Source organism: Gracilinanus agilis, chromosome 3 (genome assembly GCF_016433145.1).
Source record: "Gracilinanus agilis isolate LMUSP501 chromosome 3, AgileGrace, whole genome shotgun sequence".
Taxonomy (NCBI): Eukaryota; Metazoa; Chordata; class Mammalia; order Didelphimorphia; family Didelphidae; genus Gracilinanus; species Gracilinanus agilis.
In genome coordinates, this window is record NC_058132.1 from 206839121 (window position 1) to 206859776 (window position 20656).

Genomic DNA, 20656 nt, shown 5'->3' on the forward strand with positions numbered 1-20656 from the left:
GTAACTACCTTATTAAGAAACTGAACTTCTCCTATTCCCAAGGGGGAACCCAAAGGGCCACTTCTGCTTTGGTTCCTAGAGCCCTAGACCCGGATTTCTGTTAGGATTGTAATTATACTGATCGAAACATTTATTGAGGCCAACAGTCGCTGCAATTCCAAGGAGGGAATTAATCACCAACTGAACCAGAAAGGAGAGCTAGATAGAGAGCTGGTAGGGCCCTGGGGGAACCGTGGACATCAGTCAGTCAGGACATACTTTCTGAACCCCCACAACATGTAGAGTCTCGTGTTAGAAGAAAGAGATGCCAAAAGGAGTGGATTGGTTGAAGAAAGGGAGGATGTTTAGCCTAGAGAATACTTAAGGTGGACATGATAGCAGCCTATAAGTATTTCAAGGGCTGTCAAGTGAGAGAGGGATTAGATTTGTTCTTCTTGGCCCTAAAGGGCAGAATTAGAAGCAATGGAGAGAAGTTCTAAAAAGGCAGATTTAGACTTGATGTCAAGGAAGACATTTCTGAACAATTACAGCTGACCCAAAGTAGAACGACTGGCATAACGACAACAGTATTATAGCTAGTATTCATATAGATCAGTGGTTCCCAAACTTTTTTGGCCTACCGCCCCCTTTCCAGAAAAAAATATTACTTAACCCCTTGGAAATTAATTTTTTTTTAATTTTAATAGCAATTAATAGGAAAGATAAATGCACCTGTGGCCATCACTGCTCCACTGGTTCGCTGCAGTACCCACCAGGGGGCGGTAGTACCCACTTTGGGAATCACTGATATAGTGCTTAAGGTTTGCAGAGCTTCTGACAGTTATGATCTCATTTGATACTCACAGCAATCCTGAGACGTCCGTGCTATTATTTCATTTTCCTTTTACAGATGAGGAAAATGAGGCTGAAAGAGTGAAAAAAGTGACTTACTCAGGGTCACACAGGTTACAAGTGTCCAAGGCAGGATTTGAAATTAGGTCTTCCTGACTTCAAATGCAACAGTCTTCTCCAAAATTGGAGACTGGCTAACTATTTCTCAGGAACAGTGTAGAGGGAATCACTGTTCAGGTAAAGGGTGACCAAGATGACCTCTGAGGTCCCTTGTCAGCTTTGGAATTAATTGATTCTAGGAGAGCTGATGGCTAACCTCCCCCCACCCCCCGCCAAAGTCCCAAATATTTGACCCTCAGAGTCCTGCTCCTCTTAGACAACCATCCTTGACCCACTCATGGCCCAAAGGCATTTGGGATATAAATGTTCCATCATCCATTAGATAGCCGGTAGGTTCTTTGTATGGGGGCCCATGTTGTTGCTGGATCTCTTTGACACAGCAGGCCACAGAGAAGCTGGATCTGGGCAGTTCTCTTTGTATTATCCCCTGGTGGGTGCTGACAATAACCAGACCCTTGCTAAAGGCGTTGGTGATGATGGTGATAATGAGGGTGGTAGAAAATAGAATCTCTTCCCTGGAGGAGTTTCCCATCTGCTAGGGGACAAGGACCCAGAAGAACATACATAGCAGGATGGGCTGGCTATTCTCCTTCTTAGGACGATGTAGTGGTCTTGCAGAAGGCCTTCATCTTGAGGCAATTCTGAAAATGGGATGAATTATAAGGTGGGAGAAGAAAAGGTGAACAGCAAAGCACCAGGCTGCTTCCCACCTGCAGAGACAACATGGCATAGTGATAGTGCACTGAGCATTGGATTTGGAGTCAAAACCCCAAATCAAATCCTATATATGCCATTTGTTTCCTCTACAAAATGAGGGTTTTGGTTTGGGGAACTCTTAAGGCTCCCTTCCAGCTCTAAAGCCTAAGCCTGTTCTCTCCCATGGTTGCTTCCTAATAGCTGCAATCCTGGACGACCCAATGGAGTGCAATCGAGGTGAGAGGCTGTCCATCACGCTGGCGAAGAACCGGATCAACCGGGCCCCTGAGAGGGTAGGGAAGGCCAAGGTGGAGGTGGACATCTTCGAGCTGCTGAGAGATAGCGAGTACGAGACAGCGGAAACCAGTACGTACAGTGTGCCGGGGTTGCCCCTCCTCCCTGGCGGGGTGACATCGGGGTGGCCTGATTTGGATCTCTTCTGGGTACCCTGTATACAAACTGGGGGATGGGGGTGAGGAAAAGAGGTTCAGAGGCCCTCTCATTAGAGAGCATTGGGAACTCAGAGCACATTGGAGCTATAACTGTACTGCCTGGCTTTGTTGCTAGTACTGTAGCCAATTAAGATCCAGAGAAGGCTGCGTACCATTCATTCATTCACTCACTCATCCCCATCCTTGTCTTAGTGCTAGTGTACATAGGAGTTACAAAGGGCCTGTGGTGGATGCCAAAGAAATAGACACAAGGTCCTTGCTTTCCAGGCACTAACTCACTGAATATTTTATTTTTCTTTTTTTAGGGGGCACGTTATGTCTTAAGGAAGGGAGGCTTATAAAATGACACTACTCCCTGGCTTTTTGGGATGCTGCTGGGGGCAGCTTGACAAGATAACCTTCCTGTTTGCTAGACAGTCCATCACTGGAAATAAATAGCTTCCGATCTGGAACAAAAAGAGGCATTGTTATAAACTGATGTTCAAGACCAGCCTCTACCAGCCCAGTTAGATGAGGGGCCCTCCTACGTGCCAAGCCTTACAAGGAAGGAGATTGCACCTCCTCCCTCAGCCACCCATTCTAGCCTCTGACAAGTCTTATGAACAACAACAAAAAAATATTCCTTACTTCACATTTTTAATCTCATGCAATACATATTCTGAGCAAATGGACTTACGGGTTCTCATTCACCCATAGCATAGCCCCTAAAATAATGGGTGCAGGATCATAGACTTATCATTTCATGATCATAGACCTAGAGCTATAAAGAATCTTGGTGGTTATCTAGTCCAGAGATGTCAAACCAAGAGCCTGCTGGCTGTTTGCTCACTATTGAAGCATGAATCAGATTTAAACTTAATTGGGAAATGTTGAACAAAGTAAGTAAAAATACAATATAGATAATATTAATTTGTAGTTTCCTAAATCAGTATGCCACCTCCAAATATGTCAGAAGAAATGATGGGGGCAGCTCGGTGGCTTGATGGATTGAGACACAGTCCCAGAGATGGGAGATCCTGGGTTAAATCTGGTTTTAGATTTAACTTCTTAGCTGTGCGATCCTGGCCCCATTGACTAGCTCTTACCACTCTTCTGCCTTGGAACCAATAACACAGGTTTGATTCTAAGATGGAAGGTATGGGTGTAAAAAAATAAAAGATGAGGACACTGATAATCCAAAAGATAAAGAGATTTGCTTGAAGCCACTCCTATAATAATGTCAAAGCTGGGACATCCCCAGGTCACTGACTCTTGATCACATGACCTTCCTTGGCATCAATCAATTGACAATTATTTGTTCATTATTTGTTATATTTTTATAAATTTTATCATTTTTATAAATAACAGTGATTTGTTATTACTTTTTGCCAGCCACTGTACTAAGCCTAAAGGATACCCTCCGAAGTCAGCATAAATTGAGCATATTCCAAGTGAGGGCAGAAAAGTCTGCCAGGTTTGGAGTACTATTTTGACATCAGGGAGGGAAGACAATGGAGATTCAGATAGGAACCAAGTTTCTGCCCCATTGGATAGCCCATTCTCTGGAGCCATCTTCTCATCCCCTCCTTCCATCATTTCCCAGCTCCCCTTTTTTTCTGGGCTGAGCAAACAAATTCACCCATCATGGTTGGTGGTCATTAGCAGATGTAAATTTCCTTTCCCTGGAGCAGCCTGGGCTGCACATATGGTGGATCCAGCTACTGCACTTTGTAAAGTCAATACATCTAAAATATTAAGCCAGATGAATCGAGGGAATAAAAGGAACTAATATCTTTATCCCACATTGTAAAGCTCCTGGGCATCTTTTTAATGCCCCCTTTTCAGGTCGGCAAAGTGCTCCCACGTAAGGAAGATGCTTCTGGCCCCTTGATTCAGCTTTAACATTTCAATGAGGGCTTGCTACATCATTAGTGCTTGTTGGGAAGAAAGACGCCAGTATCTTTTTATCCTAATGGCCTTTCATTCCAAGTCAGAGTTGGATCTCCTGGGTTTAAAGCAACCATGCAGGTAGTTTAAAAAAATGTACCCACCCAGGACCCTTCCCCCTTCCCCACCATTCCCTTGCCCCACAACCCTCCTCTTACACAAAGAATTTGCATCCAATAGCAGAGATCAAAGGATGGGGGCTCCCTCACCAGATCTGTGCTGCTCTAATGATCTGGATTTGTTGGAAACAAGACTTAGGATGGTGACGGGTGAGTGAAGAGGAGGGTGAGTGTGGAGAAATGAGGAGAACAGCTCTGGCGTCTCTTTTGTTGGCTTTAATTTCTACACCCCCACATACTTACACACTTCTAAGTGAGAGTACATGCTGTTCCAGGGAGCCCTCTCCTGTCTTCTTTTTTCCCTTCTCTTTTTTTTTCATCTCCCCCCCACCTTCTTTCTAGGATCATAGATATAGAAAGAGATCTTATAAGTCATTAAGTCCAACCTACCAATTTTACAGTTGAATGTTTAGAGCATGAGAAAGGTTAGGTTTTTCATTATCACACAGCAATGTGAGGTACTGCACTTGGATTGTTTTACATTCTAATCCCGACACTAGCTTTGTGACTCTGTGAGAGTCCCCTAACTTCTCTATGCCTTAGTTTCCTCATTTGTAAAACAGGTATAATACTAGCCTTTAACTCAGGGTTGATTCAAGGTTCAAATATGGTAACATGCAAAGTATTGTGCAAACTTTAAAGCATTATATAAATGCTAATATTGTTATTCCTCAGGCTTTCTCTCCATTCCCTTCCTCTTTTTGTTTTCTTCCTCATCCCCAGCCCCAGCCTGGTGTCCCTGTTTTTTAAAGTCCAGATGTCTGGTGGAAAGACGTGTAAGCTCTGTTTATAAGTAAGGACTTCATGTCCCCTCCAGCTGTCCTGTTCTTCTCAAGAAGCTAGTTAGTCAACCAGTAATCCTCCTGGAGTAGAGCCCTGGATATCAGAGATTTCCCACTTCTCTGTCTAATCTGAGAGTTAATGAAGCTGACAAGCAAGAAGATGCGGAGAGCAAAGAGAAGGGGTTCCCAATTTCATCAGTGCTCTGGCTTGCCTTTCTCCTGAAGCCTTGGGGCCATTGGGCTGGTGCTAATTGTCATGATGACTTCTGAAATATGCAAGAAAGTTAGAACCTCAACAACCCATTCCAACCTCAAATCTTCTCCTACAGGACCATGGAATTCACTTAAAGGAAAGGAATTCCAGTCATGCTAATCTTGGTTAGATATTTTTTTCAGAGAGACCAGCTAAACTTAAACCTTTTACCCAATTAGCCAATCAATGAGCATTTCTTAAATACCTTCTATGTATTAAACACTATGTTGAGTGCCAGGGACACAAAGACAGGCAAAAAATAGCCCTTTCCTCCAAAGTGCTTACATTCTAGTGGGAAAGACTAGACATCAATATTTGGGTCCATACAAGATACATACAGAGTATATCCAAAGTAATCTTAAAGGAGGAAAATTCTAGAAGATGTAGGGAATGGGAAAGGTCTCCTGAAGAAGGTGATGTCGAACTGAATCTTGAAGGAAACAAGAGATTCTATGATGTAGAAATGAGAAGTGAGAACTTTCCAGAAATGGGAGACAGCCACTGCAGAGACACTGAAACATGATGTATCGGAAAGAATGCTTGACATGGATTAAAGAGACTAGTTTCCAATCCAGATCTGACACTAGTCCTGTGAATGTGTGCAAGTCTCTTTACCTGAGGCTCAGTTTCCTTATCTACAAAATGGGCATCATAATATTTATACCATTAATCACATAGGCCTGGAGTAAGACAGTAATTTTAAAACCTTAATGTTTTAGGTCTTAGATATTATTGTTTGCTACCACCAACATCCACCCCAGGAAATCTATGTGAGTTGTATTTTTGTATACCTAGTCACCTATTAAAAGCTGAAATTTACTTAATATTTTAAGGCTCACAAAAATACTCTCCATATATTGTCCTCTTGGATCCTCACAATTGCCGTATAAGGTAAATACTAGAGATGTTGTTAGGCACATTTTTCAGATGAGGAAACTGAGATTCAGAGAAATTAAATGGCTTGCTCATGGTCACATGACTAGTAATAGATGTAGGATTTGAATCTAAGACATCCCTTGATCCCCAGTCCCTTTCCCTTATCATCATCATCATTATTATTACATATACATATGTGATATTATTATATCATGCTGTCTTTTCACAAGGGTTATTAAAAGGAATACAAATTATACTTCCATTATCCATTAGGCAAAAATGCAATTTTCGGATAGTGAATTTGTTCACTCAGTGGAGTTTGTTGCTTTCCTCCCATCTCTTCTGCCTTTCTGCTATCACTGCTTCTGACTTCCTGTGTTTGACTTTTCAAATGCTAGATCTTAGATCACAAATAATAGAGATGGACAAGACCCATTAGGTCATCTCCCAGGCTTGCCTCCCACCCTTATCTTATCTCCATCTCAGCCCTTCTTTCTCAGTAAAGAGACTGTTTTTCCCTTTCCCCATAGCGGAAACCCCTCTCTCTGATTCCCAACTGCAACCTGAATGGTTCAGCCTGCCCAAGAGTCAGCCCCCTCTTAACCCAGCCACCTCGAGACTTCACCTTGCTGCAGCCCTTGCCAGGACCAGTGGGAGACTGCATTTCATTTTCTCCAAGGGCTCCCAGTTAGAAACTCAACGAGGAGACTGTTCATTGTCTCTCTAAAGCCAGGTGCATCACCAGCTGCCCCCATCCTTTTCCTTTGATGATTCTTTGATGGCCCACTACAATCAGAACCCTGGAGTTAGGGCAAACCCTGAGGCAGGTGTGCATGTTACTAACTATGGACCCATTGGTTCTGTATGAAATCTAGACAGACTGGCCCTGAGGTCATCCTCACCGGAAAGAGCTTTCAAAATTACAGCTTGTCAGAGGGGCAAAATGTTGTCTAGTGGACAGTGTGTGGAGGCTGGGATCATGGAAGCAGAGAATCATTGATTTAGAGTTAGAGGGAGCTTCTGAAGCCATATTGCCCAATCTCTTTATTTTACAGAGGAAGAAAAAAACAAAACGAAGGTCCCTAGAGGTTAAATTTGGCCAAAGTTACACATGTGGAAAGGCTGAGTTCCAATTCTGCCTTCTTTGCTTTACAACCTTAGGAAGGTTTATAAAACAAGGGTATTGAGGGGGTAGCTAGGTGGCTCAGTGGATTGAGAGCCAGACCTGCAGATGGGAGGTCCTGGGTTCAAATCTGTACTAACATATTTCCTAGCTGTGTGACCCTGGGCAAGTCATTTAACCTGCATTGCCTAGTCCTTCCCACTCTTCTGTCTTGGAACCAATACTTAATATTGATTCTAAGATGGAAGATAAGGGTTTAAAATTAAAAAAAATAATAATAAAATAAGGGTTTTGAACTAGATGGCCTCTATGGTTCCTTCCATCTCTTAATCTAAATAAAGTTACAGAGACAAGGTGGTATATTGAAAAGTATCCTGAACTTGAAGTCAAAAGACTTGGTTTTCTTAATTTCCTATTTGCTCCCTGTGTAACCTCAGGCAATTAGGTAGTGCAGTGGATAGTATTCTGGGCTTTGAGTCAGGTTAAGACCTGGGATGAAACCCAGCCTCAGATGGTTTCTAGCTATCTGACCCTGAGCAAGTCATCTAACCTCTGTTGCCTCAGTTTCCTTTTCTCTGAAATGGGAATAATAATGGCATCTACCTTCCCAGGTTGTTGTAAAGATCAAATGAAATCATATTTGTAAAGCAGTTAGCACAGTGCCTGGCACATAGTAGGTACTTTATACATGTTAGACGATGATGATGATGATGTTGCTATTTTACGAGATTGTTTCCTCATCAACAAAATTATTGGGGTTGGACTCTATGACCTTTGAGGTCTCTTCCAACTTTAGATCTACAATCTTATGGATCTAAGACCAGTCTTCAGTCAGCGGGTAGAGAATCTCTATGAATTCCCTTTTGACATCCCCTTGAAATGAATGAAGGCCAGAGCAAAAAACTCTATTTTAAATAGTAGGATGGGGGGAGTATTAAAATAACTATATCTTATAAATCATCCTTTTGATGAAACTTTAATAAATAACCATAACAATCATAGGAACAAATGAGCTAATACTTATAAAATGTTTATTACAGTACCTGGCACTAGTATTTCCTTTCTTTTATTTATGTGGGGAGGAAAAGAGTTTTATAATAATGCCTACTATGTACTGGGTATACTTCACAGTTATTATCTCATTTGACATTCATGATAACCCTTTGCAGTATGTGTTATTATTACCCCCATTTTATTGTTGAGGAAACTCAGGTTAATGGGGGTTAAGTGACTAGTCCAGGGTCACACAGCTAGGAAGACCAAATTTGAACTCAAGTCTTCCTGATTCCAGGTCCAGCACTCTATCCACAGCAGGATCAGCTGCCCTTTATATTTACAAAGTGCTTTAAGTACATGATTCCATTTGATTCTCCCAACAGACAATGAGGTAGGTAGCACAAGTGATACTGTCCCTATTTTACACATGAGGAAAAGGAGGTTCAAAGACATACTCTAAAGTCTTTGATTAGTTAATTGGCAGAATCAGGACACAAACTGAGGCTCATGCTTTCAGTTTCAGTGTTCTTCCACCACCACACCAGCCTGAGCAGGGTTCAACACAGTTCTAGGTCCCATGGGGGGAAAAGGTGGCATCAAACGTGAGTTTGTAATCTCAATGCACCCATGTGATCAAGGGCCAGCAAGCGTGACTGCAGTTGGTAGGAAAAAGAGAGCACTGGGGATTGCAGGAGGAGTCTTAAAGGAAGGCTTTAGGAAGAAGGTCCAACTTGGGTTGGAATTATAAGGATGGTAGTGTTTAGATAAAGCAGAAGGGGAATGGCACTCTAGATGGGTGGTATGGCTCCAGCAAAGGTCCAGACAGAGGAACAGACTGACCTACTCAAAGAAGAAGGCTGGAATAGGGCAGTAGTAGTAGATCAGACCAGTGAAGTAGATTGGGACCCAACTGTAAAGAACCTTGAATGCCAGATTAAGGAGTCCTAGCTTTATCTTTATGGGGATATACAAAATACTTTTCGCAGCTGTGGAAAATTTGTTGTTCTCAGCATGCTAATAGAGGAGGTGTAGAGACAGAGATAACAATCCAGATAAACCTAAAGTCATCTGATTTCAGCTTACAGAAACACCAAGCTGCCTAGGCATTAGCTTAAAAAAGCACCAAGACTTGGGATGCCCTCTATATATGCTCTAGAGCCCATTTTCACATTCGCCTCCTTCCCGCTTTATGACAGAATCTTCAGAAACCTGGGGCAGGGCTTCCCAGTCCAAATCAGACCACAGACTGATAAGATCCTCTAAGTCCTCTCTCAAACCCCCTCCCTCCGCAGCTTCAGCACTGGGACTTCTCAGGGGGGTGGAAGCCGGGAGCTAGAGAAAAAGGAGTAGGAGGAACTAGATGGAGAGGAGGAAGCTAAGGAGCCGTTTTTAAAGCTTATATGATCTAAGAAGTAAAGATACTTGGTAAGAAAAGGTTTGCAGAATAGGAAAAAAAATCCAAGGACTTTAGAAAATATGGGCCTAGGCATCATAGGGAAGAGATTATAGACCAGTGATTCCCAAAGTGGGTGCCACCGCCCCCTGGTGGGTGCTGCAGCAATCCAGGGAGGTGGTGATGGCCACAGGTACATTTATCTTTCCTATTAATTTCTATTAAAATTAAAAAAAATTAATTTCCAGGGGGCTAAGTAAAATTTTTTTCTGGAAAGGGGGTGGTAGGCCAAAAAAGTTTGGGAACCACTGATCTAGACTCATCAAGAATAATCTATTAAGGGGGCAGCTGGGTAGCTCAGTGGATTGAGAGCCAGGCCTAGAGACGGGAGGTCCTAGGTTCAAATTTGGCCTTAGACACTTCCCAGCTGTGTGACCCTGGGCAAGTCACTTGACCCCCATTGCCTACCCTTACCACTCTTCCACCTATAAGTCAATACACAGAAGTTAAGGGTTTAAAATAAAAAAAATTTTTTTAAAAGAATAATCCATTAAGTATGTTATTGTTGTTCAGTCATTTCAGTGGCCAAGGTCACACATATGGAAGGGCTCCTTTAAATTCTGCCTTCTTTGCTATACAACCTTAGTGATTGAAATCTAGGCATTTTCAGTTGTGTCCAATTCTTTGTGACGCCATTTGAGGTTTTCTTGGCAAAGATATTGGAGTGGTTTGCCACTTCCTTCCCCAACTCATTTTATAGATGAGAAAACTGAGGCAAATAGGTTTAGTGATTTGCCTAGGTTGCATAGCTAGTTAGTTTCTGAGGCCACATTTGAACTCGGGTCTTCCTGACTCCTGGGCTTCCTAGCTGCCTATGAAGTATATAAATAGACAATTGAGAATTGATGTGGATTTTGAAACCCCTGGGGACATCACATCCTGCACTGGAGAAATGATCCGCTCACAAATTGAGGGTAGTAAAGGGGTACATTGGAATGTTCAGGGCATAGAAAACATTTCTCATGACATACATCTATGGCATGGGTCTGTTCTCCCATCGGGCATATGTTCCCTACCAACCTTTGGCCCTTCTTCCAAAGCATTCTTTCACTAAGTTCTCACAATATCACTGAGGGTGAGGCTGAACAGAGATTGTTTATTTCATGTCATAGAAAAGGAAATTGGGACCCCATACAAGCAGAGTGATTTTTTAAAAGGTCATATAGCCAAGCAAGAGTTTAACTATTTTCTTCCAACCTCCAGTTCTTTCTACTAAACCCTTTCTTTGGTTAGAAATCACAGCGTGGGAGCTGTTGCTAATTCACACAATAAAAAGTCTATCATTCCCCGCCATGTTGAATTCTGCAAAGTAGCAAAAAAAAAGGGTTAAGTAAAACCAATGGACAAAACACCCAGGTAGACAGTAAAAGAAAGTGGATACTCAGAGTCCCAGGATTTTTTACTGAGAACAAGGAGGTATGTGGTCTATCCATTCAGTACAATTTCCAGTAGCCCACTCAATTATTGGTTTGTTTTGAGAGAGAGAGATCCTGCTAAGGCTCAGGGAAGGAATACGTTTATATTGTGCAGCGTGGACCCCCTCCTCTCTCTCCCTCTTCCTATTGTCCCCAAATTACCATCAATTGCATCTCAGCCCCATGTCAAACAACAGTAGGGCCAATAAGAGGGAGGAATGCTGTGGTGGGCTCACACTCCTCACAAAGCATCCCATCTGCTTGCTTTTGTCCTCACCTAACACCAGACTTGGCACTATTATTAAGTAAGGACTTAATAAATGTTTTCATTCCTTCCTTCATTCATTCCTTTCTCACTCTACTGATATCTGGTGGAATTTAGTTACCACGATTATGTCACTCGCTGCTCAGCTTTCTCACTTCTCTGAATCCTCAGGACTCATACTTTCTACTGCCTCCATTGTAGAAATCACTGGGCTTCCACAGAGTTACAGGTGGGGTTGATAGCCCCAGCCATCAGTCACCAGAAGAGTTTATAGTGACTAGTCTTGATTAGTGCAGCAAGGGACCTTCAAGTTTAAAGAAGTAGAGAACTGAATACCAGATCCCTAGAAACCTCTCATCATCTTCAAATTATATTCTTTTAAAAAGGGATTAAAAAAAAACCCTTGCCTTCCCTCTTAGAATCAATACTGTATATGGGTTCCAAAGCAGAAGAGTGGTAAGGACTAGACAATGGAGGTTAAGTGACTTGCCCAGGGTCACACAGCTGGGAAGTGTCTGAGGCCATTAAAATGGATTTTTATTGATATTTGGTCTTATGTCACCTAGACTTCTCCTATATCCCTCCTTCAACCCCTCCCAGAGAGACATTTGTCATAAATTTTTTAAATTAGCAAAACCAACACATCCACACACACACATACACATGAACTCCCATAAAACAAAACCCACCAACTTTATATTCAATGTTCCATATATATCTCTGCAAAGGAGGATGGAAGTTTCTTCTCAAAGCTCTCCTTTTGGTAAAAGTTGGGTTTTTTCCTTGTAATTTCACAACTTTCATTTTTTATTATTTTGTGGTGGCTGTTCTTTCCATTTTCATCATTGCAGTCTTTGTATAGAGGCACCTAGATGACTCAGTTTACAGAGTGCTGAGCCTGAAGTCAAGAAGACTCATCTTCCTGAGTTTGATCCACCTCAGACACTTACTAGCTGTGTGGCCCAGGACAAGTTACTTAACCCTATTTGCCTCAGTTTCCTCATCTGTAAAATGAGCTGGTGAAGGAAATGATAAACACTCTGGTATCTTTGCCTAGGAAGCCTCAGACTTCGAGGGAGGATATTTTCCTAAGGAGAGGCAGCGGTGAATGACACTTGAGGATTTGCGGAGACAATTAAGAGTCACCCATCCTTTCTATTTAGCTAATAATGAAAATAATAATTTACACTTATGTAGTTCTGTCCAGTCAAAACACTTTCATATGTATGATCACGTTTATTCCATACAACAACCTTGTAAGGTGAGCAGGAGAGGCATTAGCCTTTATTTACAGATGAAATTGAGATTCAGAAAAATTTTGACTTTCCCAAGGCTGTGTAATTAATAAGTGCCATAATTTGGAACTCATATTCAGTACCCTTTCCAGGGAAACTTTTGAGAGATTCGGTTCTTCTGAGGGGCACCTAAGCTGGTTCTTAGCCTTATGGTTCAGTGGTTAAGACTTTGGAGTAGAAGATAGGAAAAGCAGGTTCCAGCTCTATTCCTGCCCCTGACTTGTCAAGAGGTCTTAGCCAGGGATGTGCAGGAGCCAGCTCTCACTGGCTCTGGAGAGCCAATGATTAAGTTTTTACTTTAAAAATCATCAAATACTATAAATCAGGGTTTGACTTATTTTCTTGTTGATTGCTTTGACCAATAGTGTCAAATTCAAATGCAGATTATGTATTGACTTAGTTTTAAAATCGAATATTATTTATGTTCTGTCATATTTTTATTTTATTAAATATTTCCCAATTACACCTTAATCCAGTTCCTGCTGCATTTGGAATGTTGCTGAAAGCCCACAAGGCCTGTGTTTGACACCTCTGGCTTAGCTTTAAGAAAAGGATGGAGAAAATATTAAGAATGCAGACTATACTTAAAAGGGTATCGCGTGCAATTCTCTCCCTGCCAGATACCTGGTTGTTAAAACATTTTACTAGCACACCCTTGCTCTCAGTCTTATTTTCTTGATCTTGGAAAATTACTTTACCTGCTGGACAATGTGTTAAAGATGATGGAACTTCCTAGGGTAAAACTTGAAGATTAGGATGCTGAGGAATTGTGTCATCCATCTTAGTTCTGAACAAGGATACCCTCAGTTCCAGCTTATTTGTTCATGTCTATATGCACAGAGATACAAACAGAAAGAAATGGAGAAGAAAAATAAGAGATAAAGGAGGCACACAGAATCATTTTCCTTTTTTCTCTATCTATCATGCTGTCTCTGATAATTTCTCATTTTTGCTCTCCGTTTCTTTTATTCTTCTACTTTTAAGGTCTGCCAAAGTTTCTCCTCTCCCCCCTCTCTCTCAGACTGAATAGCTCTTTCTTCTTTGTCTCTCTCATGATTATTCTCTTGACTTGCCTTTTTTGTCTCTAACTCCCCTAAGTCTGGCTCTTTTCCTCTGCCTTGATTATCTCCCTTCCCTCAGTCTCTCCGTCTGTCTGCTTGTGCCTGTCTCTTCGTCTGTCTCAGTCTCCTTTTTCCCCCCTTTTGTTCTCTGCCTTTGTCTGCACGTGCCTATCCTGTTGGTTTCTGTCTGTTCTCTCCCTCTCTAGCTGCACATCTACAGTTGTTCCCTCTCTTCTTTCTGTCTGCATGTGCCTCTCTCTACCTTCTGTCACTCTCTCTTGCTTTTTCTCCATCTCTCTCTTTATATCGAATCCTCTAAGTCTCTGTTCTCTTGCTCCATGCGTTCTTTCATATCCTCGCTGTCTCTCCTTAGCACACATTCTTTTATGGACTCGGAGAGTGGAGCTGAGAGGGAGGGGTAGGTGGGAAAAGAGGTGAGACTTCCTTCAGATGACTAAGTTTTGTCATTTGAGCGATAGGTCACTGGGGACAGACACATCCCCAGGCTCCCACTCTGAGATTGTTGCTAGAATCAAACGAACCAGGGCCTACATGTGTCCCCCATTAACCCTCTGTCCTGTGAGTGACAGTACAGACAATTTATGCCCCTCCGTCTGTGGCAGTATGTTGCCATAACCTGGGTCATTTCCTCATTTAATATCTTCCATAAACTTCAATAAACCTGTCCTGGAGCAGAGTAGTTCAGGAAAAGCAGTGGCATCTTCTCTGAAGAGGTTGGGGATAAGGTGAGGGAAGTGGGGAAAGCAGAGGCAGTGATGCAGATTGGACTGAGCACGGTAGAGCAGGAAGGTCGCTGGATCTGGAATCAGAGGGTCTGGCTTTGTTCTGTTACTTATTAGCTGTGTGAGCTTTGGCAAATCACTCGGGCAAATCTGAACCTCAGTTTCCCCATTGGTCATTTGAAGGGGTTAGACTAGATGTCACTAGATGACATCTGAGGTCCCTTTCAGCTTCTGTGACTCTGAGCTCCAGCCCCTGGGGTAGAGGGGCTGGGTGCTTAGCCTGACCTGCTGGGTAACATGTGTTTCCTTTCCTGTTCTGGAACTCCTTCGGGCTGCCCGGTACAGTGTGCCAGATACTCCCAAAGGGGGTAGTAGCTGTCTTGGGACCTTCTTCTAGCCCTGCCTCCAGCTCCATCATCAGCAACATCTGTGGGGAGAAGGAGGTAAGTGCTGGGTATGGGGAAAGGGATAAGGTAGATGCTGGGAGAAATAACCAACCATGAAAGCTGAGCCTGCCTTCAGCCGGAACCCCTTGAAATGTTCAGAAAGAAAGTGATCCTAGAATCTTCTGACTAGGCACACTTTCTGGGCTCTATTTCTCTGCTTCTGGGTGGGAACATCCCCACCAAATGGGGTGCTGAGAAAGATGTCCAGAATGAAAAATTGACTTTTTCTCTGTGAGTGACTGCTTGTCAAGGCAAGACATTATTCCTCAAGTCCAACCTGAATCCCTCCTACTTTATGTTCATTTCTTCAAGTTCTATCCTTAGGGGAGACCAAAACCAGTTATTTATTTTGTGGGAGAAAAAAATCTCTTGTAGGAAAACATCAGTGATTATAGCTGCTCATAGTGTCACAGAGAGGCTAAAAAGCTAGGATGAAACCAGAACCCTCAATTTTGGGAGTTTTCACCCCTACAAACCCAGCTGCATTTACCCTGTCCTAAAAAAATAGGAACAGTCACACCATTACCAGAGGAGTCCTTCATGAAGCTGGTTTCTAATCCCCACTCTCTATCTTGGCGCAGAGGAAGGATTTTTCTTTCATTTCATCACTCTGTATTCACAATAGAATTAACATTTTGCCCATACATAACCATTTCCAATAGCTGGGAGAGAAGGGTAGTTCTCTCATACCACCCTCTGGCCAATAACCCATCCTATAGTCAATCACCTCTCACCCTCCTCCTGTCTAAGTAAAACATTTTTGTTTCTTCAAGGATCTCATTTTCCAACCTTTCATCTTGTCCACTGCTGGACTGTCTCCTGGCCCTTCTACCATCAATCAATCAGTCAATTCAAAAGGACCATCCTGATGGTGAACGAAACAGAATGATGGCATCTTAAATTAACAGGCTATATGCCTGTTTCTGTCCTCCAAATCCCTCCTGTTTTGAAAAAGTTATTTATAGAGGGGTCAAAGGAGAATGATTGGTGAAAAAGATCTGAGGCTTTTAGCGGACTGCAAGCTCAATATGAGTTAAGGCTGTGACATGGCAGCCAAAGAAGCTGATACAATTTGGAGTTGTATTAATACAAGTAGAGTATTTAGAGGTCAATAGTCCCTCCGTTCTCTGCCCTGGTCAGGCCACATCTGGAGCAATGGGCTCAGATCTGAGCAATGCATTCTGAGAAGGGATTTGATATGCTATAATAAAAGATCCAAAGTAGGGGAACCATGGGGAGTAGAAGGACTGGAGATTAGACCTTTTGGGGATTGGTGGAAAAAAAATTGGAAATGTTTAGTATGGAGAAGAGCAGACTTAAAAGGGACCTGATTCTTCCATTTGAGTATCTACCACAAGGAAGAATTAGACTTCATTGTGTTTGGCCCCAGAGTTCAGAAATAGTTGTAACTGGGGGGAGCATCAGAGTGGAGATTTAGGCTTGAAATAAGGGGAAGATCTCCCTCACAATTGGAGCTCTCCAAAAGTAGAAGAGACTGCTTTAGGATTCAAGGAATTTCTGGTGTCTGGCAGTCTTCAGTTAGGGGTTGTTTGAAAATCTGTCAGGGATGTTTAGAAAGGACACTTGCTCTGGTGTGAATTGAACAGTGTAACTCCTTCAGGTCTATCCCTACTCTTCAAGTCTGGTGGTCCCATGACTGAAAGGTCTAAAGCTATAGAAAAGACAGAAGAAGACACTTTCCCTTTCTTCCTCCCCTACTTTCCCCCATCCCCTCTTCTTCAGCAGAGGTGAGAGATCATGGGCATAGAACCCTGCAAATAACATCAGATTTTTTCAATATGTTGATTAGTTTTATTGAAATTTTCTTTCTTTAAAATTTGTTCTTTTTAATTCTTTAGAATTATAATGAAAGAAGGGATTCACTCTTATGAAGAATGGCTCTCTGGGAGAGGTTGGAAAGGAAATAATTGGAAACATAGGTGAAGAAAAATGGAAGATGACTATAACATTTACTTTTTTAAAGGAAGATTAGGAGCTTTCAAACTTCAGAAGTGTTGATGAGGACAGGACCATCTCTTTATTTTTCAGACCCTCTGTGTTTATCTTCATCCTCAGTAGATTTTCCCCTTTTCCATGTTCCATTGTGAAAGAGGATGAATTTTTAGAAACAAATGGATATTCTTCTAAGAACAGCCCTGGGTCATCCAAAAGAAGGTGGGCCACTGGGCAAGGAGCCCTGGATGATTCTCTACTCCCAGCCCTGCCCAGCACATGCTCTATTTTCCCTCATTCCCATTCCAGCCCCATTCCCCACCCTGGAACCCCTGCAGGTCTTCCCTGCTCTTATAAAGACAGTGGGAAGCCATCAGCACTTGGTTTCCTCAGCGGAATATTTATTTCTTCTATTCCCTGGAATGTAGTACTTCTGCCCAAACTCTAATTTATTAACTGCAAATGAGCATATTATTAAGATTCCCAACCATAGGGCATAAGCCTCTCCCACCCTGTCAGCACTTAGGATCCTCCCCAAGAAGAGCCAGTTATATAAGCCTCTTTACCTTTCTCTAGCTCTCCAAAAATCACTCTGACCTCTGAATCAATTTCTCTAAAAATTTGGAAAAAGATAGGAAGAGCAGATTCTTACAGTGGAACATGGAGTCATGGATTTAGAACTGGAAGAAGGCTTAGAGATCACCTTAAGCACTCTTAGAGATCACCTTGTCTAAGCCCTTCATTTTCCAAAGAAGGAAACTGAGGCCCTGTGAGGTTAAGTGACTAGCTTAGTGTCAGAGAGATTGAAAAGCTAGGATGTATAGTGGGGACTCCTGACCCCAAATCCAGTGCAGTACTGTATGTACATAATGTTCTCTTTTTCTTCATTTGCCTTTGGGCAGATGGAAGAACCCTGAAGCTACAAAGGTACTGACAATAAAGGGACTTTTTTTTCTGCAATGAACATTTAGTTTCAGCAGCTAAACAAGTTTGATCATTAGGAAATTCTTCCTAATTTCTCACTTGAATCATTTTTTTTTTTGTTTAGAGGAAAATGCAAGCTCAAATCTTCAGTAGTTTTGTTAGTCCAACAATGATTGGTCTTATACAAATGAGAGTGCCAAGGTATCTCTTCCCTTCTCTCTCTTGCCCCTTTTTATTTTCCTCTCTAGTTCCTTCCTTCTCTGTCCCTTGCATTCTCCTCTTCTCTGTGTTCTTGGACCTTCATTGCCCTTTCACTCCTATTCCTCACTCTCACTGCTGGCTGGCAATCACTTGGAGGTTTGTCCCTGCCAGTGCTTCTTAAAGGAAGCCCACGTTGGCATGTACAGACCTGAGGGAGAGACTCACCTCTATCTCCCCTTGGTCCAGCAGTTCCTTATAGTATCAGTAACTGGGCAATAACACTAGTCCATGATCATCACCCATCCTTTGTTTGGCCACATCACTTTGATATCAACCTTCTTCCTCATACCAGATTATGCATTGCTTTTAATATTTTATAAGGCTGAATTGCCTAACGCTGATCTCCCTCAGCTCTGGGGGAAAAGAAATGGAGCTCTCACTGAAGCTTTGTTTCTTTAAAGGCCGATAACATCTCTGCAGCCTTTGCTGGACCCTTTTTCTACTTCGGTGCCCTCTCCTCCCCCCTCCCTGCTTCCTTCCACAGTGGACCTGGCTGGAATGCGATTTGCACTTGCAAATCAATTGCTGATTGATCTTTGTCATAGAGAGAATCACAGGACTAGGGCAGTGTCCAATCCTTTCTTCCCAGATCCAATAAGGGCAGGCTGGGTCCTTTCACAGCCCATCTTCCATCAGCCTTATTTTCAAGATGTGTATCAATTATATCACCCTGGAGAGATGCAGACATAGCACCAGAGCACACATCCTTAGTCATCCCTCCTGGGATCCTTAGTCCTCTTTACTCTACTTGTTATGGAAACCAGGGCTATTGGGAGAAGAAGTTAAAATTTTGTTCATTTAATCATTGCCTCCAGTTAATTTCACTATTGTGGTCACTTAGATCCTGAACTGTCCCTAGAATGCAGTAAATTGGGGAATTTCTATAAGGCCTGGATTTGAGGGGAAAGAATACCAAACTTCCTGTTCTTAGGACCAAGCAAGCTGGGTGGTGATTCCAAAAAATACCTGGAGGTTGCAGGTAGAAGGAGATAACAGCAAATGGTGCTCAAATAGGCCCAAGTATCACATCATTATAACCATCACACCTGTGTCTGACATGAACTATCTCTCTTTGTCTCTGTGTCTGTCTCTTTCTGTCATCTCTGTCTGTCTCTGTTTCTCTCTTCCTCTGTGTGTCTGTTTTTCTATCTCTCTATCTCTGACTCTCTCATCTGAAATTGAACTCTTTTCTTATTTCTTCATCTCGAAAATGTCCATTGTTATTCATTATAACCAGAACCACAGACTTTCAGGGTTGGAAGGAACCTTGAAGGTTATCCAGTCTAATCACTACCAGGAATTCTCTTTATGCCCAGCCCTCCATAACAAATGATCATGCAGTCAGCTAGATCTCACCTAATTTAAAATGTGTGTGTATATGGGGGGGGGGGTCCAAATCCACTCCCAAGAATACAGTCTTCCCAGAGGCCTTGTCCTTCCTAGCAATTCCCCTGTCTTGTCCCTCGTACCCTGTCCTAATAGACCCATCTTTTGCAGTACCTTTCCATAAACCGCCAGCCTCTTCTACCCAACCTTGGGAACCAAGATGAAAATAATTATTTCCTTTTTATCTTTGATCCCATTGTTAATCCAGGAACAGGAAAACCCCTCACTCAGTTCAATGGAAAACCACATACCCTCCCTTCTCCAGATTCCCAGGTGCAGGAAGAAACTCTGTCTTCCAGAGTTAGACAAGAGAGCCTACAGTGAGCTGGCTTGGGTCCTCATTGCTCCAGGCACCAGGGCTGAGGGCACCAGAATGAAATCAAGGCAGATAGCAGCTTATAACTCTTTCACTTTCCTATTATCTACTGAATAGCTTAAGCCTCCAATAAAGCAGCCATCACAGCCTGTTAAATGCTTCATCCCATGAGAGGGGAGGAAAGGGAGGCAGAGAGTGATGGCTCCCGGAAATGTCAGGATTAGATGCAAAGGGGACCTGACATTGTTCTAATGAAGCCAAAGTAGATATTTATTTACCTGGCTTTTGGGGGGAGCTTCCAGATCCTTTCCCAGTCCAAAATACCTCTTCTCCCCTATGTATTACTACCCAGAGACACCACCTTGAACGCTTCCCTCTTCCCCTGAATGTCCATAAATGCTTGAAGTTGGCTACCCGGCTATAGGTTAAACCTTAGAAGAGTGTGGACGGGGTGGGGGTGGGGAACACCAGTGGAGAGAAGTTTCTTTCTGAGCCACTTCTCCATGGTGACCCACCCCCAACAGGGCTTCTATTGGTTTTGATTTCTCCTTTTCTTCCTCTTTCTCCCTCTCTTTTTTTCTCTCTCTTTCACATATCTCTGTTCTGATTTATTAACTACAAATGAAATATTATTAGGACTCTTCCTTCAAGAGCTATTAGTCTCCTTGCCTTACAGTAAGCAGTTCTTCTATAGATAAGAAAGCATCTATTCTTTCTCCCCCAGGCTTCTGCCACTGGCTTCTAGCCTTGCTGTCAATGTGTACAGGTCCCCAGCCAGGGTGCTTCTTGTCTGGGATCTATTCATCTTAGCAGCCTCAGGGATTTGGCCCAGTCTTCATCTCCCTTCCTTCCCCAACCCCAAAATGCCTTTCTCTCTCTCTCTCTCTCTCTCTCTCTCTCTCTCTCTCTCTCTCTCTCTCTCTCTCTCTCTCTCTCTCTCTCTCTCTCCCTCTCTCTCCCTCTC

General features: G+C 42.7%; 1 protein-coding gene across 1 annotated transcript in view; it reads left to right on the forward strand.

Annotated features, from left to right (window-relative positions):
- The first annotated feature begins 1853 nt into the window (after positions 1-1853).
- Positions 1854-20656, forward strand: part of GRIK4 (glutamate ionotropic receptor kainate type subunit 4) — a 315433-nt gene continuing 296630 nt past the window's right edge. Inside the window, exons 1-2 of the mRNA XM_044669645.1 lie at positions 1854-2013; positions 14752-14849. Of these exons, the coding sequence (XP_044525580.1) occupies positions 1869-2013; positions 14752-14849 (243 nt within the window). The 5' untranslated portion in view covers positions 1854-1868. The remainder of the gene's footprint in view (positions 2014-14751; positions 14850-20656) is intronic.